Consider the following 27288-nt stretch of genomic DNA (forward strand, 5'->3'; position numbering starts at 1 on the left):
CGGGGATCTGGGTGTTCCCGACGCCAGAGCAGGCTCAGCTCGCGGCGTCCTCCGACCCCTACCTTCGCCCTCATCCCCGGGGCCGCCGGAGGGGAGGGGCGGGGCCGCCCGCCACAAGGGCGTTCGGGTTCTGTAGTTATTGCGTCTGGTTCTCCCGCGCGTGCATTTCTCCGCTCCCCGGCAAAGCAGCCGGGTGCGCTGTCCCCGCGGCGCCGAGGAGCCCCTGCTTCGCTCTTAACTTTTGCCAGGATCGGGCCTGCGGGCGCGGGACCCGGGGCGCGCGCCTCCTCCGGCGCGGCCGCCCCGCCCGCCCGCCCACCAGCCGGCCGCGCTCGGAAAGCCCCCGCGGCTCCGCCCACCCCCTAAGGGCTTTCTCCAGCCTCCAGCGACTGGAGTCCTGGAGCGCAGCCGCCGGGCGCGCGTTTCCGCCGAGCTGGGGCGCGCAGAGCATTGCTTTTCTGGGGCCGCAAGAGACAAGAGGCGGTGACCTCGGTGCGCGCCCCGCGTCCCCGGCTCCCGGCCAGCTCCCCGGCCCCCGGCCCGCGCCCCGGCCGCCAGCATGGTGCTGCTGGCCGGGCCCGGGCCGGAGGGCGGCGGGGCACGCCGCGTGTCCCCGCAGTCGCCGTCCCCACCCCGGGACGCGCAGGCCGGGGAGGACCCAGCTGACTTCGAGGAGTACGAGGACTTCTCGAGTCTGCCCGACACCCGCAGCATCGCCTCGGACGACTCCTTCTACCCTTTTGGAGGCGAGGAGGAGTACAGCTCCGTGAGCGCGGAGAGCGTCCCGGAGGCCGTCCCGGAGGCGGCGACCCTCCTGCGCGCCGCCTGCGCCAACGATGTGGGGCTGCTGAGGGCGCTGGTGCGGCGGGGGCCCAGCGCCGAGGAGGTGCAGGAGACCGACCGCAACGGCCGGGTAAGCGGGCGTCTCCGCAGGTTTCGGGTCCCCTCCGCGTTCCTCCTATTGCCCGCGCCACCCGGGCCCTGACTCTGTCCAGCGCCCGCGGTGAACCCTTTGCCTCGCTCTCTGGGCGTGGGGCACGTGTGGAGCCCTGGGTGGCCTGCCCATCCCGGCTGGGGTGGGGCGGCACGACTGATCTGCCGAGGTCACAGCGCCGCGGGGGCCGCCGCTAGTCCCGCGTGCTCACCGCAGCCCCCTCTCGTTTCCCGCCCCCGGAGTCCTCTTACTCCCGCCTGAGGCCCGCGCCGGGATCTGGGTTGGAAGCCTCTCGCCGGTCCCCTTCACCCTGGGTCCCCTCTGACCGTCACCCTTGCTCGCCTGCCGGGGAGAGCCCTTCTGCGCAGAGCCCCACTTGCCCCCAGTCCTCGGCCCTCGCGCTGCCCCTGCACTTTCCCTTCCACGCCCGAGCGCGGATCGGCTTGTTCCAGCCCCCCGCGTTCGGAGTTTCCTCTGGGACCCCCTGCTTACCCGTACCCCTCCCCCCTCCCACGCCCGGCCGCTCCTGGTGACCCACGCGGTGACCTGCCAGCGTGATGTCCGACTTGGCTGTCTGCACGGTCACCGCGGAGAGCCAGGCCCCGGGGAGGGCCGCAGAGGGGCGCGTGCCCAGCAGGTAAGGCAGGCGGGCGTGGAGGCGGGGAGAGGCACGGGGTACGCATCAGTCAGGGCGAGACTCAGAGACGATGAGACACACTTAGAAAGAAAAAGTTGGCTTGAGAGGAACTGGCTCTCAGAACACAACCCACCAAAGCAGCTGGAGGGAAAAACCGCAGGGTGACCATGGCGGCCAAGTGCCCGTGGTCTGTGCTGTGTGCATAGTGGCAGAGATCTCACCTGATTGTCACATTTCCCGGTCCCCGGGGGATCCGCAGCCTCAGCCTGGCACAAATCGGGAGGGAAAGTGCTTTTGCTCGGGAGCCCACGCCTGATAAGAAAGATGTGCATTTCCCTGGGAACTGGTGGGACCCTGTGCCTTTGGTTTATCTCAGGGGGCCAGCTGGTTCGCCCCTGACTCTGGTCTGGGCCCGACTTAGGCAGACAGGAGCCCTTAGGCAGACAGGAGCCCGGGGGAGGGTCATTTTCTGCTGCTACACGTATGGTCTAACTTGACACAGCATTTGAACTTGGGGAAGGTTCTACACTCGGTGTAATGTGTCAGGTGGTGCGGGCCCAGGGGCCCCTAGAGCTGGGGGAGCTAATCCGGGGTCCTCGTGGGCAGATCACGCTGGTGGCGCTGGGACACCCGGCAATGACTGCACCTCAGCCCTCCCTCTGGTGTCCAGGCAATGGGTGCTGTTTCTGCAGGCTCTGCTTTCACTTTTACTAAGGTGACTTTTCACGAACAGATGCTTATGTGAGACCTCACTTTCCTGAAGCAGGTAACCAGGGCTGCTTTAAAGGAAGCCCGATAAGCATCAGGAAGAACATGGATGGGGTAGGTCTCTCCTGGGTTTCGGGCAGCCTGGGGTCTCCAGTGGGCAGGGGTGGGCCTGGCTCACCCAGCCCCCACTCTGAGGCTCCACTGGGCTGGGCTTTGTTGTTTCCTTTGGGGCCAAAAAATAAGAGTTGGAAAACAGCTGCACTGGAGACCACTGAGAACAACGTAAACCATCCCCAAGGGGCTTGGGTCTGACGGATTGAGTTTCTGGGCCACTTTGAAAGCCCCTCCCTCAGTGCAGAGTCAGAGGAGGCTAGCTCCATCCTCTGAGTGCCCCTCTGCCTCAGTTTACCCGTTGTGATGTAGGGCTGACAGCAGCTCCAACCTCCTGGGGTTGTGAGCACGAGATGCCCTAACACACAGCACTCTGACATGGCCGTGTTTACTGTCTTGTCCTGTTTTTCACTCACCTACCTTCTCCTTGCTCGGAAGAGCCGTCCTCCAGCGTTTTATCTTTTTTCCTTCGACCAGGCAAAGCTCTTTTTCTCTCTGCTTTTGCCTTTGATTAAAGAGCCTCCCTTTGTTTTTCTGCTTTGAGTCTCCTCCTCTCTGCTCCCCACCAAATCAGGATGGAGAAACGGCGCTCGGCCCACCAACAGCAAGACCCCTGGTTCTTTTATCTTCTGATCAGAAGGAGGGCGTCCTGGGTTCTGGGCTTTGAAGGGGTGAGGCGAGAGCTTCTGTTCTTCCCAGTGGCTTCTTGATGCTATTATCAAACAGCCTCTGTCTATTCTGAAACACTCCGAAAGAATAAAGTGTCTCAAGGTCCAAAACATGACCCTGTAGCGAATGGGATAATGAGTCACCGTTGAGTGGTTATTGCAGACCTACTGTGTACAAAGCACGGTTTGGCGCTGCAGGAGACTCCAAGGTGAATCAAACAGTCTCTGCCTTTTAGTTGAGGAAGAACTCAGAGAAATAGTACCCAGTGCTTAGAGAGTAATAGTACTCAGTGCTTAGAGCCAGAGGCAGGATGTGAGAGGGGCCCTATAAAAATGCAGAGCAAATGTCTTGGAAGCAGGGAGCTGAGGACAATTCTGGAAGCCCAGCAAGGGGAGCCTTTTGGAGATGGTGGTGGGAAGACATTCGAGCCAGACAGATGGAACGAAGGGGGTGGTGGCAAGTGCCGTGTGGTTGGTCGCAGTGCGGGACGATGTGGGTGCTAAAGCCAGAGAGGCCTCCCGGGGGGCTAGCTGATGAGAGGCTGGCCTGGAGCAGCCCGCTAAGAAACAGGAAATCTGGAAACAATGTGGTTTCAGCGTCCCAGGGTCCGGCCTTGGGGCTGTGGTGTGCCTCCCCAGATGGCCATTCACTCACTGCCTTCAGGTTCTGGTCTTAAGGGCATCTCCTCAGGGAGACCTTTCCTCCCATGCCTAGCTAAGCCAGTGGCACTGGGAGCTGGGGACGACAATCCAGGTGTTCAGAGACTAAGGGCTGAAATTGTATATACGTAGGGTGGTCATCTGAGAGGACAGGTGACATTCAAGTAAAGATGTAGAGAAGATAACTCGGGCAGAGCACTCCAGACAGAGGGCACAGCATGTGCAAAGGCCCTGAGGCAGGAGCCCTTTGCGACGGGTCTATGATTAGTAGCAGTAAAAAAGCTTACAGAGCTTTTGCCGGAGGAGCGAGGTAATTGCATTAACTATAGAATTACAGGTGCTGCCGGCAGCAGCTTCGCAGAAGAAAAATATCTCTCAAGGTGTTTTTGGGGGGGGGTGTTTTTGTTGAGCTGTTGATCTCTGGTCAGTTAAGAAGAGAGTTTGCCTGAGCTGACAGAGGTTTCATTTGGTTGGAGTAACTAAGGATCACGTTTGTTTTTAGGTGTGTTCTTTCCTGGCTCCTGAGGTTCGTAGAATTTTGGGTGTGGCTCAGCATGTGGCTCTTCTAAAATAGTTATTGCCCTAAAAGGATGGTGTAATTGAATATGCAACCTATAAATATCTGTCAAGCAATTCTTCAGCAATATTCAAAGTGTGCTCTGCTGTCTCGTACATTTAGGCGTGTTTTGTTCCCACTGACGCTGGGACAGTGGAAGCTACCGCACTTCTCCTTAATTCTTCACTTCTCTCTCAAGGTTCAGCCTTACAGCCCTGACAGCTCTGCAGACAGTACTGAAGCCAAAGGAAGTGTTTGTGCTGTGTTCACTGTTACAGAACGGCAGTTTGAATGTCAGACAGCTCTTGAACCAAATTAGGCCCAATTATGCTAAATTTAAAATATTGTACTCCTTTCTTTTCTTTTTAATTTTTTATTTATTTTTACTTATTTATTTTTGGCCATGCCCTGCAGCTTGCAGGATTTTAGTTTCCCGACCGGGGATTGAACCCTGGCCCCCGGCAGTGGAAGTGCGGAGTCCTAACCACTGGACCGCCAGGGAATTCCCACTCCTTTCTTGCTATAATTCTTCTCATGCATGTTTAAATTCCAGGGCCTCTTGCTGAAGTTTTTCAAAGGCCTCTCCAGCCATTTGCTCTATGGCTCAGGAAGGCCCACACTGCAGACCCAGTATGGGGGTGTCTCCCTTTGCTCCTGGGGGGCTTAAATGTTTCATAGATTTGTAGCAGTGATTGGGACCTTAATCTTGACATATACGTGAGAAATGTTTTGTTTCTGTTTTTGTTGTTTTTTTGAATGCCATAGTAAGATTTATAAACTTTGGAATCACCTTTCCCTAAAATGAGAATCAAGTTTGAACTCACACCCCCTTCTGCATTTACCAGGCCTCAGTATTCATGGGCCTGCATGCGCTTAGAACTGGCTAGTTGGTACAGAAAGCGAATTCTGGCCTCAGGCCTCCATACGTCTGTCAAGGGTCATCCGGCAGAGAAGGAGCCTGGCTTTGCTGTTTGGGGATGTATCAGTATGTTAGTGTGTTAGCTGCACATTCTGAAGTGTGGGAAAGGGGGTGAGAAGGGAGAATGAGCAGATTAGACTGGGAGCCCAAGGGGCCAAACCAGAGAAGCTGAACTGAGCCTGGGAAAGCCTGGGCTTGGGACGGGCAGGCTGACAGGTGTTGGCCTTTTCCTTCTCCACTGACTAAGGTAGGGGCCGCTCTGGGCCCAGAAGCAGTTGAAAGCCTCATTTGTTTTGTTTTTTTCATTTAAAAAAAAAAAAGGACACAATTTTTTAAAGAGCAGTTTTAGGTTCACAGCAAAATTGAGGGGAGGGTACAGAGATATACCCCCTACCCAGCCCCCCAGACACATTCTGCCCTGCACCCCCCATTGTCAACATCCCCCATCCGAGTGGTACATTTGTTATAACTGATGAACCTACACTGACACATCCTAATCAGCCAAAGTCCACAGTTTACATTAGGGTTCACCCTTGGTGTTGGACATCCTATGGGTTTGGACAAATGTGTAATGACGCTTATCCATCACTGTAGTATCATAAATTGTCCCATGTGTTCTTCACGTAAGTGTATCAGTTATCTGTGGGCACAGCAATGCTGCATAACAAATAACTGAAACCTCATGGGTGTATACACCAGTCACAGTGTGCTAAGGGTGGCCCAGCTCAGCCAGTCTCAGCTGGATTTGCTTTTAGCTGGGGTTGGCTGCAGATGGCGGGACTGGGAAGGTCTTGGCTGGGGTGGCTGGTCTCTGCTCCATGTGGTTTCTTGTCCTCCAGCAGGCTGGCTCAGGCTTGCTCTCCATGGCAGGGGCAGGGCTCCCAGGAAGCAAGCAGAGAGAATAAGGTTCAGCGTCACTTCTCCTGAAGGAAGTTACAAAGCCGAGCCCAGATTTACCCTCTAAGTGTGAATTTGCTTTTGTTTGTAATGAATGCTATTCCCTAACCCTAAGCATTTCTGCTTATCTAAAATTTATTTTTATTGAAAAACATTTCAGATAGGTGCCCAAGAAGAGGGTATCAAGACCCTCCCATGTCCTAATCATTCAGCATCAACAAGCGTCAGCCCCTGAAGGCCGGTTTTAATTTTAATGGAAAGGATTATAGGATTTAATGCCACTTTTGGGGGATGTGTGTTTATGAAGGTTTCAGAAACCTAGGAGGACCATTGTCAGGGGATTTTGAAGCTGGAATGGATTTTAGAGGCTAGTGGTCCCCATCATTTTGTAGTAGAAGAAAGTGGGGCTCAGAGAAGAGGGCAGCTAGATGTATCAGGAGAGCTGGGTTCTAGAATGATCCGGAAGCTGTTCGTGATCCTCCTTTTGACCCCTCCACGGGCCTCTCCAAGGGGCTTCTGAGCCTCCCCCCTTTGCCTCCTGGCTGCCCATGAGGAATTGGCTACCTAGAAATTCTGTGGGGTGGTTTGGGTGATTTTGAACGTTTGATTTCTTTTCCATCCTATGCTTGTAAAGGAAGACTAAGGCAGGTGTTATAAAAATCTAAAACAATAAGAGAGCTTAGGGACTCTTTTGGAATCTCATTTATTCATCTAACATTCATATCAATATAATATGTGAGCTATTATTCAAAACTACTTTGAATGACAACTTCTAGTAGATATGGCTACAGTATAGGAAAAGCTTTAAATGTTATTTAGCTAATTGTAAGTTACTAAAATTCAATTCCTCCTATCAGACCTTTAGGTCAGTAACTAATGGTTATAGGATTATTCAGATTTTCTCTTTCTTCCTGAACCCATTATGGTAACCTCTATTTTTCTAGGAAACGGTTCCATTTTTTTATTCCCCTAAGTTTTGTTTTGTTTTTTTTTAAATTATTATTTATTTATTTATTTGGCTGTGTTGGGTCTTCGTTTCTGTGCGAGGGCTTTCTCTAGTTGCGGGAAGCGGGGGCCACTCTTCATCGCGGTGCGGGGGCCTCTCACTATCGCGGCCTCTCTTGTTGCGGAGCACAGGCTCCAGACGCGCAGGCTCAGTAGTTGTGGCTCACGGGCCTAGTTGCTCCGCGGCATGTGTGATCTTCCCAGACCAGGGCTCGAACCTGTGTCCCCTGCATTAGCAGGCAGATTCTCAACCACTGCGCCACCAGAGAAGCCCTCCCCTAAGTTTTAAAAGTTAACAGTATGAAGTTTTTACAGAGTTCTCTTTTTAATCTCTGCTATAACATTATTATATTCTTTTTTTCTACATTTTTGAATTTATGCTGTCTCTCATTTGTGACATATTGTCAAAAATATTTTATTAGTCTCTTCAGAGAATCAGCTTTTGTTCTGGATCTGTTTCCTTCCTCACTATTTCATGAATTTCTGCTTTTCTTTTTATTATTTCCTTCCTTCAGGTTTGTTCTACATATAACTTTCAAAGTATCACTTTTGGTTTTTTTCCCACAAATTTTGATATGTAATATTTTATTATTTTTGTGTTCTCATTTACGTTATGATTTCCTCTTTTTTTGACCTAGAAGTTATTTAGAATGGTGTTTAAATTTTTTAAATACATATTGTTAAGCTTTATTAAAATATTTATTTATTTATTTATTTTGGCTGCATTGGGTCTTCGTTGCTGCACGCAGGCTTTCTCTAGTTGTGGCGAGCAGGGGCTACTCTTTGTTGTGGTGCGCGGGCTTCTCATCATGGTGGCATCTCTTGTTGTGGAGCACGGGCTCTAGGCGCGCTGGCTTCAGTAGTTGTGGCACGCGGGCTCAGTAGTTGTGGCTCGTGGGCTCTAGAGCGCAGGCTCAGTAGCTGTGGGGCACGGGCTTAGTTGCTCCATGGCATGTGGGATCTTCCCGGACCAGGGATCTAACCCGTGTCCCCCTGCAATGGCAGGTGGATTCTTAACCACTGCGCCACCAGGGAAGTCCCTAAAATAATTTTTAAAACCTGATTCAGAGACTATGGTCTGCATGATATTTTGAAATTTCTTGAGACTGGCTTTACAGCCTATTGGGCCAGTAATTCTAAATCATAACCATATGACATTTTATGATTTCTCCAGATTAACTCAAAACAGTTCCATATGTAACACAATATATAATTCCCTTTAATTAAAGGAAATAAGAAGGATGTAGAGAAGTTGTTAAAATATGTGAACAAAGGAAATATGCTTCATTCCAGACGGTTGGGAAGTAATTCTTTTAGACAGCTGGTCGAATGAAGGTGTTTATATGGCTCTGTGTGTGTGTGTGTGTGTGTGTGTGTGTGTTCTTAAGAGGTCAGATTTTATGATGAAGTAGGATGTTAAGAATCCTTGATGTCACTCAGTGTGTGTGTACAAAAAGAATAGAGACTGTTTTTAATGGTGCTCCTGAATTTGAAAGACAATTGAAGGTGGCATTTACTTATTTATTTCTTCTAAGTCAGAGACACAGAAATTCAGGTAGACGTGAAATCCCAAGTGACAGTTGGCTTGGTGGCAAAATTGGATTGGAGTGGTGGGATTTGAGAGCAATTTCAAAGTAACAGAAAAGCAATGTACGCTTACAAAGGCACATCTACGTCAGCTCCGAGGAAGTTCACATCCAAAGTCGGCATGTGATGCGGCGGAGGACCAAGCATTTCCCTCTGGCTTCTGTTTCTGGAATTTAACTGACTCTCGGGTTAGAGGCCAGCCCTGGTGAGGGGCATCCAGCAGAGGGGGGTGTGGAGGTGAGGCTTCCGAAGAGGCACGAGCCCTGCTCAGGGGCAGTGCCTGCCCAGTAAAGGGTGTGAAATTCACAGTAGCACATTTTCTGGAATAAGGGAAGACACGTGAAGTCAGTTTAAAAATAAAGGAAGATGGAGAAATTGGGCTGAGTGAAAAAAATTCCATCTCTAAGGATTATATGCTGTATGGTTCCGTTTATGTAACCTTCGCAAAGTAATGCAGTTGGAGGGAGGGATGGAGAACAGATTAGAGGTTGCTGAGGTTAGAGCTTTGGGGAGAGGAGTGGGTGGTACTCTCACTGGGACAGGCCTGCTTCTAGATGGTGTTGGTGGTGGTTATGGGGAGCTGCACGAGGGTTAAAATGGCAGAGAGCCACACACACACGTGACTGGGGACACCTGAACACGCTCTGTGGATTGCAGCAATGGCCATTTCATGTTGTTCTTGTACTGCAGTTATGCAAGATGTTGGTATTGGGGAAGAACGCCCAAGGGGGGAACTTCCTACCAGTAGGCAGACAGAAAGGAAAGGTGAGGCTCTGTGAACCGCTAAGATGGAGACAGATTAAGGAGTGGCTAGTTACCCAAGAGTTTGAGCCAAGCTTCAGACACACACTATTTCAAAATCAAAAGTTTAGTAAAAATGAAGGAAGGCATGCATTACCTTTAATCTGCAGCCCTATCGCATGAATAGACTGGGTTTTGGAAACTAAAGCAGGATCAGCGCTGGTTACGGGGGAAATGGGACCGACTGGGAATACTGGGTGTTTGAACCACTGCTACTCGAGTGTGGTAAAATGACTTAGTAGCGTGGCTTCCTCTGGGAGTTTTTCCCAAATGCAGGATCCCAGGCCCTCCCTAGGCATACAGAACCAGAATCGACACTCACTTTAAGCTGGTCTTGGTGATTGGTATGTACGCTTGTTGGAAGAGCTCTAGAACTTTATTATGAGAGTAGAAAACAAGTGTGGCGGCCAAAGATAGCAGGCTTAGGTTGGTCACATGATCCTGGACAAGTCACATGATCTTTCCATCCTCAATTTCCTCTAGATCCCCATCTAGAAAGTGGGGATGCTTTTTATGAGGCTAACGACACCTCACAGAGGCCCTAGGGCCTAAAAAAGTGACTTACACATACAGTGGGTACCACATCATAGGCGCCTGGTGAGTGCGGCTGTTGTTTGTATGGGTGAGTTAACCTCAAGATGGGTTTCCAGTCCTGCTGGTTCAATTTCAGCCAAGGGGAGAGATGGGAGCAAATTAAACGTCTAACCAAAGAGGAGTGGTCAAGAAAATGGTGTGTCCGCTTGGTAAGGACCCTTTTGTAAATGTAAACATTAGTTAAGAGGGTCGATCTCCTGTTACGTGTTCATCCCGCAAGGAAAGTGGCAGTTGGAGCCATGGGTGCAGGTGAAGCAGGGCGGGAGGGGGAGGAGAGGCAGGGCAGGGGCTGGGGCCACATCTGGGCACATCTGGGGAGCACCTTTGATTATGAGTGGGTGGAGGTAGAGGCTTGGAGGAGAATGAGCGGGGTCCAGACTGATGACCAATGAGGAAGGAGAGCACCCCGAGGAGGGCAGAGATAACCATCGTGCCAGGGACGGTCACGAGCCCTTTTCCTTTCTTCAGCATTTCCCGTGAGTTCAAGTTAGGGCAGAGCCCCTGCTGGGAGCCCTCGTGCATCCCGCGACTTTCAGGGCCTGATTCTGTCGTGATGTCCTGCCATGAACAAGCAGCTGCTATGGGTGCCCAAAGTTTCCTTCCATTTCTGCTTCTCCTCCACTTTGTCCAGCCAGGCATCCCCAAGGGCCTGGCCCTGCCCACTCCGATCAGGAGGGTCAGGCTGCATCGATTCCTTCTAGACCTTCCAGCTCTTGTATTTGGAAACACAGTAGTCGTGCGCTAAATACAGCAGTGGTGACACAGCTGCCGGGAAGGCTTTGCAGAGCTGTGAGTCAGGCCTTCTTTCCTTGGTCATAGGAAATGGGTGGGTTTCTAGGAAATGAATTCCATGTACAGCGGCGCCGGGATGGCCCGATGGCCCGATGGGGGTGAGGAGACCTGTGTCACCTGGCGACGCTTCTCCCTGCTGACCGTCATGCTTCAGAGGATCCAGTTGCTGGGGGAGCCAGTTCATCCGCAGTGAAAAGGGGCACAGGAGGCACTGTGGAGCAGGGGAAGGAGTGACTCTGGTGTGTCTTGTCACCTACACATCCTCCTCTCTTGAGGTCCCCAGGCTTACCCTCCACGTGCTATGGCTGGTGGGAAGCATCCGCTGGCCCTGCAGAAGGATCAACTTGCTCTGGTCTGCCCAGGATTTTCTCATGTTGGCACAGAAAGTCCCACATCCTGGGAAACCCCTGTGCCCCCGGCCAACTGGGGTGGTTGGTCACCCTACCTAGGAAAGCCACTCCCGTGTTGGGGCCACACACAGTGTCACCTCAGAGAAGCTGAAAGGCCCACTGACTGCAGAATTCCTCCTTTAGCGGAATCTGGAAACCCTACTTTGGAGGAAAGCTGCTGCATTAAGTTATGGTATCCGGGGCACACCCACTGGGAGGGAAGCTTTTGCCTAAACGCAGTCGCTTAGACTGGGTTCTTTGATCACAGGACAGAGCTATCTCCCAAGGGGGATAATATCTTGGGAGGCTTTTGGGAGACAGCAGAGCCCTTGATCAGGGGGGGCCCATGGCGGGAGGGCCTGGAGCGGGGTTAAGTCTCCACCGCCATACATGAAAAGTAGAATAAATACATTTTTCTAAGAAATTCAGCTACTTAAAATGCACCAGGGAATCTCTGTTGAATTTGTTTTTAATAGAAATAATTATTTTAAAATGTTGTTTGGTGTACACAAATCTAAATCCTTTGGGTTTGTTTAGAATGAGGTACAAGTGTATGGAGTTAACTCATTTCATTTGTGAAAGGCAGTGACTTACAGTGGTTCTGCTAATAATACTATTGGGTCCAAGAATACTTAAGATACTGTTACATTGTTTTTTTTTAAATAACCTAAGGTTAATTTGGTTGAGTGGCCTTTGAAAATAACTGAAAACTCATTAACATTCTGTTTGCATCTGGCAAGTTCCATCTATCAATCTGCACACAGCTTGATTTCAGCGTAAGTGTTTTAGCAAATACGCGGAGTCTGTCTTTCCTTATCAGTAGCATGCGTACTTTAGAAAGAAGTCAACGTAAGAAGAAAAAAGGCTTGTTTTTCAAAGAAGTGCATATTCCTGAATGTTGAGTATTAAAACAGGTCTTAGTCCATTTGGGCTGCTGTGACAGAATACCACAGACCAGGGGGCTTATGAAAATCAGACATTTATTTCCCACAGTTCTGGAGGCCGAAGTCAAAGATCAGGGCCCTGCAGATTCGGTGTCTGGTGAGGGCCCGATTCCTGGTTCGTAGACGGCCGTCTTCTGTCTGTGTCCTCACCGGACAGAGCGGGGGAAGGAGCTCTGGGGGGTCCTTGTAGGGACAGTCACCCTCCCACCCACCCTCATGACCTAATCACCTCCCAAAGGCCCCATCTCCTAGGACCATCACACCTGGGGGTTAGGATTTCAGCATATGAATTTTGGGGGGACATAAACATTCAGTCCATAGCAAAACACATCAAATACTGAAGGAATCAGTAAAAAAAAAAAAAAAAAAAGCATTTAAAGTGTCTTTCCACTTGCAGAAGAGGTACATAATTTTTCAAAATTTGATATGTGTATGACTTTCATTCAGAAAATTCCAGAGTCTCTATGTGGAATATTGGATGGGTTTACATATAGAGAATCTCCATATCTAAAAATAGGGAATCTTGCTATTCTGTGATTTAAAACAAAAGTTCAGATGAATAAAATGAAATCGTTGAAAATTAAGTAGTCACAAGATGCTTAGAAATAGAAAAAAAAAATTCTCAAAGAAAACAGAGCCTTTGAAGTTCTAAGTGATGGGAAATCCCCAAAACGCAAAATAAAAGGAAGTAATCTAAAAAGGAAAGTGAAGAAAATGGATTGTTTTTAAAAAAGCAGTATTGATATATAATTCACATACTATACAATTCACCCATTTAAAACCGTACAATTCAGTGATTTTTTTTAGTATATTCACAGATACCGGCAGGCATCACTGCAGTCCATTTTAGGACATTTTCATCACCTCAAAAAGAAACCTTGTACCCTTCGGCTGTCACTCCTCTATTCCCGATTCCCTCCAGCCCTAAGCAACCACTAGCTCCTTTCTTTGTTTACATTACTTATAAAAGGGTTTTTATGAAAGATGAACTATATGCCAACATATCTTGACAGTTTTCTCAGCAAAGGAATACAACGCACTTCACCACAAGAGGTGCCTGCCAGACAGAGTGACGTGTGTGGGTTCTGCCTTCGGGGTCTTAGCTGTAAGTTTCCTATAAATTACGGTGTATGATAAAAAATTACGTTTTCTACAAAGTATGCAAAGACCCAAACTTGAACCATTTCACGGTGAGCCTTGGGCCGAGCTATCCTTTTGTTCACCTCTACTTGGGCTTGCTGACCTGTCGCTGAGGTCCTCAAAGTGTGGCCTCCGTTCAGCAGTGTCGGTGGCACCGGGGGCCTCGTGACTCGGGAACTCGGGTGGGAGCAGCACGCTGTTCAACAGCCTCCCAGGGGATTCTGATGCGCACTTTGGGTACCACTGGTCGATTGCACTTCCATCTTCTCTTTAATGTTTCTGCCAGCTCCGCCTAGGAGGCTCTCTCTCCACCTGGGCGCGGCCAGGCTGTCTATCTAGTTTGAAGAGAGGATGGACGGCCAGCCTGGCTTTGCCCTTGACCGGGCTTCCGGGGCAGGAGACTTGGGAAGTGCCCAGTGAGGGCCGTGGATGGACTGTCTCCGCCATCCCTGCCCCTCTGAGCGCAAACCCCTCCCCCAGTGGGCTTGGTCCCCACTTGCCGCTGACCCGGCCACTGTCCATCGCCGCCTCTCACGGCCTCTTCCATCTCTCCCTCTCTGCTAGCTCTTGCCCTTCTTCTTACAACACCTTTGGATCTCTTCTGTCATAAAAAAGAACACACACGCACAAACTCCAAATCAAACAAGCCCAAGACTCACTTGCCTGCAGGCTCCTGAAGTCCTCTGCTTCCCAAGGCCAAGGGTGTGCGGGGCTGCCCAGCCTTGACCCGGGGGCTGGGGGGCTCTTCTGCCCCTGCTCGCTCTGTTCTGGCACCTTCTTTGGCTGCCCCTGCAGCTCGGTCTTCAGCTTCATTGTTGGGTGTTGTGAAAGCGTCCCTTCCTGGGTCCCGGCCTCACCCTCTTGAGCTCTGATTTCTTTCCTCCCAACCCACCCCTGGAACTGCTCATGGCCGTGGCAGGGCTGCCTGCCTCCCCTCCCCCCCAGCATTTTGGGCACTGTTGTCTGCATGATCTTGACCGTGGCCTGACCGGGGGTGGAAGCATCCATTACCTGCAGCTGGGATCACGCCCCCAGAAGCCACTTCCTGGGACTCCATAGGTCTCCCACACATTGCCCACTTCCGGTTTCCCCTGGGCCTTCTGGTTGCCACTTCTTTGCCCTGAGGCTCTCTTAACCCGCTTCTCTCTTTACTCCCTGTGGTGGTTTGTTTTTTTTTTTTTTTTTTTTTTTTTTTTTGCTGTGTTGGGTCTTCGTTTCTGTGCGAGGGCTTTGTCTAGTTGCGGCGAGCGGGGGCCACTCTTCATCGCGGTGCACGGGCCTCTCACTATCGCGGCCTCTCTGGTTGCGGAGCACAGGCTCCAGACGCGCAGGCTCAGTAGCTGTGGCTCACGGGCCCAGTTGCTCCGCGGCATGTGGGATCTTCCCAGACCAGGGCCCGAACCCGTGTCCCCTGCATTGGCAGGCAGACTCTCAACCACTGCGCCACCAGGGAAGCCCATGTGGTGGTTATTTTTAAGTGTCAGCTGGGTTAGGCTATAACGCCTAGTTATTCAACCACACTAGTGCCATGAAAGTGTTCTGTGCTTGTGGTTAACAGCCACAATCAGTTGACTTGAACTCAGGATGACCACGGACAGTCTGGGTGGGCCTCATGCAATCAGTTGAAGGCCTCAAGAGCAAAAGCAGGTTTCTTGGGAAGAAGGAATTCTGCCTCCAGACAGCGGCATCAGCTCCTGCCTGAGTTTCCAGCCTGCCAACCCCACCATCGTGTGAGCCAGTTCCTTAAGTGTCTGTATCCCCTGTTGGTTCTGTCTCTGCAGAACCTTGACTAGTGCATTCCTTGGGAATCGCACCTGCTTGGCAGAGCCCCCCAGGCTTGTACAGCTGATGCCAGCTCTCAGCCCTCAACTGCTCTCCCAGGAGTCACACTTGCATTCAAGATCAACTGCAGGGTTTCTCCCGCCAACCTCCCAGCATCTTGTACTTTTCTGTGAACTCATCCCAACGCCCCAGCCCCAACTTTTGGGCACCATTTCTGTTGCCAAGACTTTGTGGGCGTATAACCTGTGCAGCTCCAGCGCTCTGTGTTTGAGAGGGCCTGTGTTTGGTGTGCTGCTCTGCTGTTGCTGTCTTGACATTCTTAATGATTTTGAACCTGGGGTCCCTTGTTTTCCCTTGGCACTGGGGCTACAAATTACGTAGCTGACTCTGATTGCCCCATGCTGCTGGCTGCTCATATTTGCAACCCTGGAGGTGACCCAGCCTCGCTCAGCTCCCATTTCCAGTCGTGTTCTAAGCACTGCACAGTCTCCAGTGATGGTCCCCACTTTTCACTGGAGTCTCACCACCTCTCTAACTGAGGCTTTGAGACATCTCACTTTAACAAATGTGGTACTTCCTCTCCAGTCTCCCCACTGCATCTCACCACTTTCCGGTCTGTTCTGCGACTACTGGATTTATTTTCATTTGTGTGGCTCGTGTTACAACAGCATCATCTTCAGAAGCCCTTCCTTGAAGGCGCCTGACAATAGTGTTTCAAATGCCTGCCTGGTTTTCCACGGTTTCCTTTTGTGTCACAGAAGCGGGTGACTTTCTGTCCCCACAGCCATGGTAGATCCTTATTCTCCCTGGGACACACATCGTTCCCTTCTCTCTACTGCAAGGCAGTGTCACCTTCCCCGTGAACTCCCGTGCCCCTTGCTGGATGGTTTCTCTCTGACTTTGGAATCTCATCACAATTTGCAATTTGTTTATGAAACTCCTTTCTTTCTGCTTTGTTTTATAACTATTTGTTGATGATTGCTGTCTCTGAGCTTGATGAGCTCCATGAGGGAAAGTCCTCAGCATCATTCATTCAGCTTGTGTTCTCTTCAGTCAAACAGAGTTTGTTGCACATAGTAGGTGATTTGTATCTGCTTATCGGATAAAATTGGGCTACTGTGTCTTGCTGCCAGTTATAGAACCTTGATTTGAAAATACTTAAAAAGATAGTTTCAGGTCTTACATTTAAGCCATTAATCATTTTGAGTTGATTTTTGTGGTTGGTGTAAGATAAGGGTCCAATTTCATTCTTTTGCAAATGGATAGTTTTTCCAATACCATTTACTGAAGAGATTATCCTTTTTCCATTGTGTATTCTTGGTGTCTTTGTCTAAAATTAGTTGACCATACATGGTTGGGTTTATTTCTGGGCTCTCTCTTCTGTTCCATTGATTTATGTGTCTGTTTTTGTGCCAGTACTATACTGTTTTGATTATTATAGCTTTGTAATATAATTTGAAATAAGGAAGTGTGATGCTTTCAACCTTGTTCTTCTTTCTCAAGATTGCTTTGGCTAGTTGGGGTCTTTTGTGATTCCATATGGATTTTAGGATTCTTTTTCCTATTTCTGTGAAAAATGCCATTAGAATTTTGATAGGGACTGTGTTGACTCTGTATACCTCTTTGGATAGCATGGACATTTTAACGATATTAATTTTCTATATCTTTCCATTTATTTGTGTCTTCTTCAATTTCTTTCACCAGTGTTTTATAGTTTTCAGTGTAAAGATCTTCACCCCCTTGGTTAAATTTTTTCCTAGGTATTTTATTCTTTTTGATGCCATTGTAAATGGGATTGTTTTCTTGATGTCCTTTTTTTGGATAGATCTTGGTTGGTGTAAAGAAATGCAATTGATTTTTGCATGTAGATTTTGTATCCTGCAACTTTACTGGACTTGTTTATTCTAACAGTTTCTTTTTTGGTGGAGTCTTTAGGGTTTTCTCTATATAGGACCATACCATTTGCAAACAGATAATTTTACTTCTTCCTTTCTTATTTGGATGCCTTTTATTTCTTTTTCTTGTCTGATAGCTCTGGCTAGTACTTCCAGTACTGTGTTGAATAGATATGGTGAGAGTGGTCATCCTTGCCTTGTATCAGAAGTTAGAGGAAAGACTTTCAGTTTTACCCCATTGATTATGATGTTAGCTGTGGGCTTGCTATAAATGGCCTTTATTGTGTTGAGACTTCTCAACCTTGGCACTACTGACATTTGGGGCTGAATAATTCTTTGTTGTGGGAGCTGTCCCGTGCATTGTAGGATGTTGAGCAGCTGCCCTGGCCTCCACCCACTAGATGCCAGTAGCACACCCGCCCTGCCCCAGTGTGACAACCAAAAATGTCCCCAGACATTGCCAAATGTCCCTGGGTGGGTGGGGGGAGAAAAACCACTCCCTGCTTGAAAATTACTGAAATAGAGAATAAAGGCAGCAAAATTGTTTGAGTTGTGGACAAGAGTGCCTTTTTACATGGAGAAATTCCCGAGGTTGTAGAAGGATCTAGAGTATTTGTCAAGCCTGGTTGCTCTCTCCTCCCTCTTCTCAGTGAAAGTTGGGTCAGGTGTTTTTTAAAGTTAAAGAATTTACATGGCTTAGCAGAAAAATTATATCCACCAGCTCCTCCGAGTCCACAAAACGAGAGAAACCTATGATTAGAATTCCCAGCACTTGTAAACACTCCTCAGTTTCTTATTTGGAGTATTTCTGGTTAGAATCGTAACATTTGACCGTACTTTCCTTTTGAAAAATACTCATAATTGGACAAGTTGTGCTTTTAAAAATGTAATACGAGGAGATTAGCCCCAGGAGGCATGACACATCCACTCCAAATTTCATTGAGTCTGCCTTTCACGATGATCACTCCATCTTTCTCCAGACCCAGGAGGACCTTGGAGGCGGCCACCACGTGCTCAGTGGACATTTAATTGATAATGAAGCTTATGAGGAACCAGAGATGACCACTTCATGCCTAGCAAGATGGCGTGCGGTGCATTCTACCAGGAAAACTTATCAAACGCTGTGCAGCAGTTCCTCCTTTAAAAAGAAATATCACAAAAAAGTGTGTACCCTGCACCAGGCACTGTTCTAGGGAACAGAGCGCTGAGCAAAGGGGGAAATTCCCATTCAGATGGGGCTCACATGCTTTTGGGGAGGAGGAGAGGTAGACCCGGCAGGGCACGGGTTATGCAGTGTTGGGTGGATGCTGAAATTCTCCCTGAGGAGAGAACCTTCGAGTAAAGACACTGTGGAGGGGAGAGTCTCCCTGCATGGTTGTAGAGGAAGATTGGTCCAGGCAGATGGAGCAGCAAGAACAAAGGCCATGAGGTGGAGGACCCGGAATGTTCTGGAACAGCCAGGAGGCCAGAGGGGCTAGTGCAGAATGAAGTGGGGGAGCTGACAGGAGCAGTGGTCTAGTGATACTACCCAGAGACAAACTTGGGCAACCAGTTAGAGCAGAAGAAAAAAGACCCACTTCCACTCAGATGTGAACGTTTTAGTAATGTCTCACTGAGATTTGGTGCTCTTTCAGGAGGACAGAGTGTTCCAGGCCAGAGGTTTTTTAGGACTGGTGTGGTGAGCTTGTCTCTTGCATCATACCTAACTGGACTGCTGCCTTTTCAATATTCATGTAATTAGATCATCAGCTATTTCACGGACGCACATGGCATTTGAAACTGGGCTCCCCAAACACTGTCCTTAGATTGACAGATCCGTTTCTGGGCTTGTCATCCGGTGTCCTTAACCTTTGGCTTTTTATTATTTGTTTGTTTGTTTATTTATTTATATTTTATGGCCGTGCCGCGCAGCATGCGGTATCTTAGTACCCGGACCAGGGATCGAACCTGCGCTCCTTACAATGGAAGTGCAGTGGCTTAACCACTGGACCGCCAGCGAAGTCCCAAGCTTTGGCTTTTTAGTTCTGACTTCAAGTCTGGGGGATCATTTCTTGAACAGGAAATTTAAGAATGTGATTATGTGAGTCTGTGGAACACGAGGCTTCCCTCTTATGAAAGGAAACCCCGAGAAAAACCCCTCAAGCTAGAAAGCACTTCCTGGGGGCTTGCGGCTTCCCCCATTGGTCCGTGGGCTGGCTGCCCCGAGCGAGGCCTGTCTGTCTGAGAGGTGTGCTGGGTGCCCGGTCGGAAGAGGAGGTGCTGGGCCATGGGGTTTGACGGGTTTCCACCCGGGTTTGAGAACACCACATGGGGCATGCGTCAAACAGAGAGATGCGAGGTTCTGGGGTCAGAGATTCAGGACGGCACCTCTGAGCCCTGCTAGGCCCCTCCCACCTCCTTCCTCACCTGCATGGAGGCACCCATCCGTCCTCCACCCTTTCCAGATCTTCCCTGATGCCTTCTCAGTGCCCAGGGATGATGCCTTCTGCATGCCAGGCCCTGGGCGGGAGCCTGGAGGCCCAGAGAGCTACAAGTCCTGGGGCCCCATCCTCAAGGAACCGACAAACAGCAACATGGTCTTGAGAGTTTCTCCATGAGCTCAGTGCCACGCTGAGTAGTACAGTGGACCGTTGAACAATGGGGGGTTAGCGGCTCCACCCTCCTGTGCAGTGGAAAACCCACATAACTGCCACCTCTGCCTGAAAAACAAAGGAATTGATAAGTGACTCACCCAAGGGCAGGAAGCAGAAACAGTTTGGACAGTCTGGACTCAAAGCCTAGTTGTTTTGCTTTCATATGTTGTGATCTCTAATCGGACAGGAACTTTCCCTCACACTTAGTTGATTTCAAGATCTGTAAAATGAAAATACATACTATATTTATTGAAAAAAGTACATGTGTAAGTGGGCCTGTACAGTTCAGACCCATGGTGTTAGAGGGTCGGCTGTATTTCTTTTTTCCATTATGTGATAGTAGGAAATCATGCAGCTCTACAGGAAGGAGAAAGAGCCAGGGGGTCTTTACCTGGTTGGGAGCCATTGTTTGAATCTGATACACTGTGAACACACCATGTGTATGGGTTTCTGTAATTCACTGTGTGTGTTTACATATGTGTATAATGTTTTCTTATCTCTATTTTCCATCTAGTCCATTACAACATTAGACCAACAGAATGGTTCTTGTCTGGTCTTTTCATGCTTAATTTTTTGGTGTGCTCTCTTTTGTGTGTGTGTGTGTGTGTGTGTCTGTGCTCTCTTAATGAGTAATTGAGGCAATTGCTATTGGTCTTCTGTAGTCAGAGCTGATTCAAACGGGAAAAGATTTTTCCAGTGCAAATGTGAGCCTTTTCCAATACATTTACATTTCTCTGGTCATTATCATGTGTTTTCTGGCTCTCAACAGCAGTATGTGCTTGGCTAAGAGGTTGGGAGACTCTTTTGCTTGCTGAATTTCAAGGGGCAATGAAGTTGGGGTACATGAAGGTTTCATTGGGCAGACGTTTCTGATGTTAATGATTTGTGAAACTCCTTCTGGATAGAGCTTGATTTTTTGCTGTGAATGAATGATCACACCATGCTCTGATCCTTGCTCCTTTACTCTGACATTTAACAGTAATATTTATTAGATATTTCTTTCTGCTTCCGATAGAAATATTTAGGTGTGGAAAATGGGAAAAAAAAAAGTACAAAGGAGAAAATAAAAACAAGTGACCAGTACCTGGAGATAATGAAGTTAACATTTGATATGATCTGTTCATTTGTTTATCTATCTCTAAAGTTTATCTTATAAATAAAATTTTGGATCCTGCTTTTTTCACTTATAAGCATACTCTGAGCTCATTTCTATATTAAAAGTACTTTAGAATCTTGATTTTTTCAAAACCCATTTCTGTACACATCATAGTTTAGTTAATCATTTTTGGGCATTTTGGTTGTTTCTGAGATTTTGCCCTGTGAATAATGCTCTGATGAATGGATGTCTTAGTATATCTTTTATTGGTACTTGGAGCATTCCTTTTTAGATCAATTCTGAGAAGGTATATTATTAACTTTACGAGTATGAGCCTTTTAAAGGCCATCTTACTTTCTAGGAAGATTGTACTAATTTCTCCTTCCACCAGCAGGCAATAAAACTGCCTGTTTTGCTGTATCCTCATCATGCAGCACATTAATTATTAAAAATGTTGAAATGGCTTATTGGTCTTTGCAACATTAAAAATCATACATGCTTATTGTAAATATTCAGATAACATAGATAGGTAAAATGCCAAATATGAAAATCGCTGATCTAGAGATAATTAAATTTTTTCGATATAAGTTGAGTCATTTCTTATGCTACATGTAATCTACTTTTTTCCTTAGCAACTTATTGAGGCAATGTTTCCATTTCTGCACATACACATCATTATTTTTAATTACTGCAATATATTCTGTATTTTGGATATTTTCACTTTTTAAACTTTTGACTTCCTGATGTGCACTGAGGTTATTTCGAGTTTGTCATTTACGAGCACTACAGCGATTTGCATATGTCTTTGCACATTGATCTAATTATTTTTAAGGAATTGTTGGGTCTTGAGTGTGGATCCACGTGGTGGGTCCTATTATTTTCACAAAGACTTCTGCCTCTCCCTGGAGCAGTAGACTTCTCTCTCTGTAGCCTCATGTTTGGCTGGGCCTCTTGCTCTGGCAAATTCAGTGTGAGAAGTGACTTGAGTAACCTTGCTCATGATTTTTAAGACCCAGCATATGATCTGCCATACCCTCTTTTCCCTCAGTGATGAAACTTGTGATATTCCAGGTAGAGGGAAAACAACATGGGAAGGAGCTGCAGCCCACTTACAGTGGACATGTCATGTGGGAAAGTAGACTTTTGTCATAAGCCATTGAAATTTGGGGGTTGCTTGTTACTGCCACATGACCTACTTATCCTGACTGACTATAATACATGGTAACAAATTGCCCTTTTTAGGAAGAGTGAACCTGCTTGTGCTCACCAGCAAGATAAGAGCGTGCCTTTCCTTCCACTTTGCCAAAGCTAGTTATTTTAACTCTTTTTTTTTAATCTTTTCTAACTCATGGTCAAAAAATGATAACTCACTTTAACATGTGTGTCTTTGATGACTAGTGAGGTTAAAACATGTTTCCTATAACATGTTTACTAGCCGTTTAGCTTTCTTCTTTCTTTGATTTACTTCTTCATATCCCTTGCTCTTCTTTTGGGGGGGGGTTAATCTGTCTTTTCTTCCTGAGTTCTAAGAACTTAAAAAATATGCTTAAGATATTATTCTTTGTCTAGCACATGTTCCACATTGTTTTTCCAGTTGGCATGTATTTTTTAAGTCTTATTTGGGGTTTATAGAATTTCTTGAATTTTTGGCTTGATATCTTTTGTCAGTTTGGGAAGATTCTTTGCCACAATCTTGTCAAATATTGTTTTGTCTCATTTTTCCCCCCCGCCCCAACCACCATTCTATGACACCACATTCTCATATATTAGACCTTTCTACCATGCTCCAGTATCTCTTACGGTTTTTTTTTTCCCCCTATCTTTTCCATCCTTTTTTTCCCTGTCTGAGCATTTTTGGTTAACTCATCTTCCAGTTTACTAATTCTCTCTTTAGTTTAATCTGCTTCTTAATTCCTTTTAAAATTCTTAGTTTTAGTTATTATATACTTTATTTCTAAAACTTTTGTTTGATTCTTCTTTAGATTTCAGTTCTCTGCTAAAATTCTCCTTTTGTCATTACATGTGAATTATGGTCTCATACCTTCAGTATCTGTGTCTCTTGGAGATGTTTTCTATTGTCTGTCTGTTTTTCTCTTAGTCCTTTCTCCTGATATCTCTGGTAATTTGTTTTTTTTTGTTTTTTTTTTTTAATTTTATAGGTACTTTATTTATTTATTTATTATTTATTTTTGGCTGTGTTGGGTCCTCGGTCCGCGCGAGGGCTTCCTCTAGTTGCGGCAAGCGGGGGCCACTCTTCATCATGGTGCGGGGACCGCTCTTCATCGCGGTGCGCGGGCCCCTCACCATCACGGCCCCTCCCGTTGCAGGGCACAGGCTCCAGACGCGCAGGCTCAGTAGTTGTGGCTCACGGGCCCAGCCGCTCCGTGGCATGTGGGATCCTCCCAGACCAGGGCTCGAACCCGCGTCCCCTGCATTAGCAGGCAGATTCTCAACCACTGCGCCACCAGGGAAGCCCTGTTTTTTTTTTTAATGTTAGACACTGTATATGAAAAATTGAAGTAGTTCTAGATAGTGTTATCTTTCACCAGAGAAGATTTAATTTGCTTCTGGCAGCCAGAGTGGGGCAGATGATAGTAGGCTACATAGGTCTTTGTAAGGTCTGTCCTGTCTCTGGCTTGCCTTACTTGTGGGCCTAGCCTTTTGGGCTTCCCACAGAAAACGTGGGGTGTTCAACAGGCCTGTCACCCTTGGCAAGGCATGAACTCCCATGCTGTCTCCTTAACCCTTGAGACTGTGATCGACTCTGCCTGAGGCCTCTGATCATTGCTGCTCCTCTCTGCTTGGTTTCTCAGTCTCTTAGCCTTTATGAATCAGCAAATACCATGATGGGAAAAGGGATGAGAGTGGAAGCTTATCTCAGGGCGTTCACCTTCTTTCTTGGACATTGGGCCTGCAAGTCCTGGTTGTCTGGGAAGTCTGACGCCTCCAAATAGATTTAAAAACAAATTGTTCAGTCTTACTCATTGTTCTCAGTGGGAGAATGGATCAAAGCTGGTTTTTCATGGCTGAATGTGGAAGTTTCTATCATTCGCCTTTTTACTTTCTTTATACTATTTTGCTGAGAAGGAATAGATTTTTGTTTAGTCAGATTTATCTGTCTTTTTCCTTATGGTTTCTGGCTTTGCTGTCATGCTTCAAAATGCTATTTTAAAGCAAATTTAATAGTTATCTAAATTTTCTTGCAGCATTTTTATGGTTGTATGTTATTTAATGATTCATTCTGGCATAAGACGTGAGGTAAAGATCCAACCTTATTGTTTCCCAAATGACTAGGGCATTTGTCCAACACCATTAATTGAGTAATCCATCTTCTGTGAATATCTGAAATACAATCTTTTTTGTTAAGTATGTGGTGTCTCATTACTATTTTAATTTGCTTACTAGTTATTTTTCTGTTATTTATCCATTTAAAATATTGTACTCTTAGTATATTTACACTGATATTTAATATATTTCTGTGATTACTTAAATAATCCTATATGTCATTAATTTTGGTTGCTGCTTTTAAATTTCCTTTTAATTTTGCTTATGATTTTTTATATAAATGTAAATTATGTTTTCATGTACAGTAAAATTTTTATTTGTTATTTTATTCATTGTTATAATGCTATTGAAACCCTTCCTTGTCTCATGATCAGTTAACTATTTTAGGATGTAAATATGTATATATATATTTATTTTTGCTCTTAATTTTCTTTGATCTGTATTTTGATATATGTATGGAATGTGTGTGTGTGTGTGTGTGTATTTTTCCTGCATAATTGTCAACTTTTCAACAATGTTGGTTAAATAACCCATCCGTTTCCCAGATTCTTCCTTAAACACACCTTGACCTTTAATGACAAGGGTCTTATTCTGGGCCATTTGCTTAATTTTTTCCCATTTAATATACTTTTTTATCCTTCTTAGTATTTTGCTCTCCTCTTCCCATTTTTAAAAAACTGAGGTATAATTGACATATAACATTATATTAGTTTCAGGTGTACAAGATAATGATTAAATATTTGTATATACAGTTGCCCTTCTGTATCCACGGGTTCAGCACCTGCAGATCTGCATCCATAGATCAAAAATATTTGGAAAAAAAAATTCCGGAAAGTTCCCCAAAGCAAAACTTGAACTTGAACCAGCTGGCAACTATTTACATAGCATTTACATTGTATTTATAGCTATTAACATAGCATTTACATTGTGTTAGGTATTATAAGGAATCTAGAGATGATTTAAAGTATATAGGACAATGTGTGTGGGTTATGTGCAAATACCATGCCATTTTATATAAGGGACTTGAGAGTCTGCTGATTTTAGTATCCGTGGGTGTCTTGGAACCGATTCCCTGGGGATACCAAGGGCCGACTGTCTTGTGAAATGACCACCACAAGTCCAGTTAACGTCCATCACTACACATTAGCACATTTTTTTTGCCTTCTGATGATAATGTTTAAGATCTTCTCTCTTAGCAACTTTCAAATATAAAATCCAGTATTGTTAACTATAGTCACCGTGCTGTACATTACATCCTCACAGCTCATTTATTTCATAACCGGATGTTTGTACCTTTTGACCCTCTTCCTCCTCTTCAGTTAAAGTCACGCACATACATGGTAGAAAAGAGGCTCTTACAGATGGGCTCCTATGAGCAGCCGCAGCTACTCACCCCAGACCGTCCCCTCTCCTGTCTGCTTCCCAGGACTGATAACCATCCCCACTTCCATTTCTTCTGGCAGCCACTCCCTGCTGATGTACAGCTTGCTCATAATGGGCACCTTGATTTATCCATTTGGGAGAATACCATTGACTTCCTGCAGTGACAGATGGAGTTTTTGCTGAACTGCACTCCTTTCTCCCCCTCTCCCTAATCAGACACACCCACCCAGAATTCTTCATATTTATGGTTCTAATGCCTTGTTGTTTTGTGTGTTCTCAGCCTGTTGACAGTGATGCTGTAGGCTAGGCCCGCCTGGGGCACTCACCTGGGCCCACTCTACCTGTGGCAGCCTCCACAGACGTTTCCCCACCAGAGCCAGGGTCACGCCTGGACCAGCCCTTGCGGTTCTTCATAGCAGTGCAAGACACACGTCAGCCACAAGCAGCAGCAGACTTTGAAAGAACGAGTTTTATTACTTTCAGGACCTGTAGGGCACACGGCATGCTTGGGGCCACACAGCAGAGGGGGTGAGGGTCGTCGGGGTGGGGAGAGAGAGAGAGAGAGAGAAAACGAACACCTGGGGTTCTGCCTTATATTGGCAGGGTGAGGGCCTAGGGTTCACTCTTTATGGGTGAATTTAAAACAAAAGAGTGGGAGTTAAAGTGCAGGAAGGGAAGCTGTCCGTCCACAGCTATCTAGATCACCTGGAGGTTTCTAAAAAGAGGAACATTATGTGCGGGGGGCCGCCTGCCTCTTTTTGTAGTCGAAGAGCTGGCGATGTGTTTATTCGAGATGGGTGTCTTTGAAGTGGATGCCTCAGCAATCAAAAGCTTAATGTCAGGCACTTACATTACAAATCACAAAAGCTAATCGTCAGGCACCTACACATGTATTTTATTTCAGCCTTGATTCCCTTTCCATCAGCTCTAGTCAGTATTTCTGGATTTCTCCTTCAGGGAAGGACATTCCTGGCCTTTCCCTACCTCCTCTGCCCCCATCACCTCTTGTTGTGTCCTCCTTATCTTTCTACTGACAAGATTAATAACAGTTTTTTCCTTTAATCTGTAATTAAGCTTATGTACACCTCGATTTTATCTGTTGATTGATTCTAACAGTTGGAAACAAGTAACATTTATATTACTATTATAACAATGAAACTCTTGTTAATTGAAGAATTGAGTGTGCTCAGACCACCTTTCCTTTTCTATGCAATCACCCATTTTAAACTACGGCATATACTTACTCTATATTTCTTTTTCATTTCTTTTTTGTAAAGCTTTAGCGTTAACCTGTTACGCTCTTAAAAAAAAAAATAATAAAATAAATAAAAGGCCAGTCTTAGCTTGTATAGCTGCACTGTTGAAATTTGAATGTAGCATAGGACTTCCTTTGCTCTGAACCTCATTTCAGGTCTCAAAACTTTACAGCCAGGGAGGGCTTCCCTGGTGGCGCAGTGGTGGAGAGTCTGCCTGCCAGTGCAGGGGACACGGGTTCGAGCCCTGGTCCGGGAGCATCCCACATGCCTCGGAGCAGCTGGGCCCACGAGCCACAACTACTGAGCCCGCGCACCTAGAGCCCGTGCTCTGCAGCAGGAGAACCTACCGCACGCAATGAGAGGCCCGTGCACCACAGTGAAGAGTAGCCCCCGCTCGCCGCAACTGGAGGTAGCCCGCGTGCAGCAGCGAAGACCCAACGCAGTTAAAAATGAATAAATAAAACAAATAAATTTATTAAAAAAACCAAACAAACAAAAAACAAACATTATAGACAGGGAAATCTTTGCACCTTCCATTCGGTTTTGCTGTGAACCTAAAACTGCTCTATTTTTATTTTTTTGGCCATGTGGCACGGCCTGTGGGACTTTAGTTCCC

General features: G+C 46.9%; 1 protein-coding gene across 5 annotated transcripts in view; it reads left to right on the forward strand.

Annotated features, from left to right (window-relative positions):
* The first annotated feature begins 359 nt into the window (after nucleotides 1-359).
* ANKRD33B (ankyrin repeat domain 33B) overlaps nucleotides 360-27288 on the forward strand; it is an 84682-nt gene continuing 57753 nt past the window's right edge. For 3 of the 5 annotated variants that reach the window (XR_005019397.1, XR_005019398.1, XM_036848159.1), the window contains exon 1: nucleotides 560-913. Coding sequence is in view for 3 of the 5 variants with exons in the window: in XM_036848159.1 (XP_036704054.1) it covers nucleotides 560-913 (354 nt within the window). In the remaining 2 variants the exon portion in view is untranslated. Of the gene's footprint in view, nucleotides 914-27288 lie in introns of all 5 variants that reach the window. The other 2 variants (XM_036848158.1, XM_036848160.1) reach the window with 1 other exon arrangement.

The sequence above is a fragment of the Balaenoptera musculus genome, chromosome 3 (assembly GCF_009873245.2).
Source record: "Balaenoptera musculus isolate JJ_BM4_2016_0621 chromosome 3, mBalMus1.pri.v3, whole genome shotgun sequence".
NCBI classification, from domain to species: Eukaryota; Metazoa; Chordata; class Mammalia; order Artiodactyla; family Balaenopteridae; genus Balaenoptera; species Balaenoptera musculus.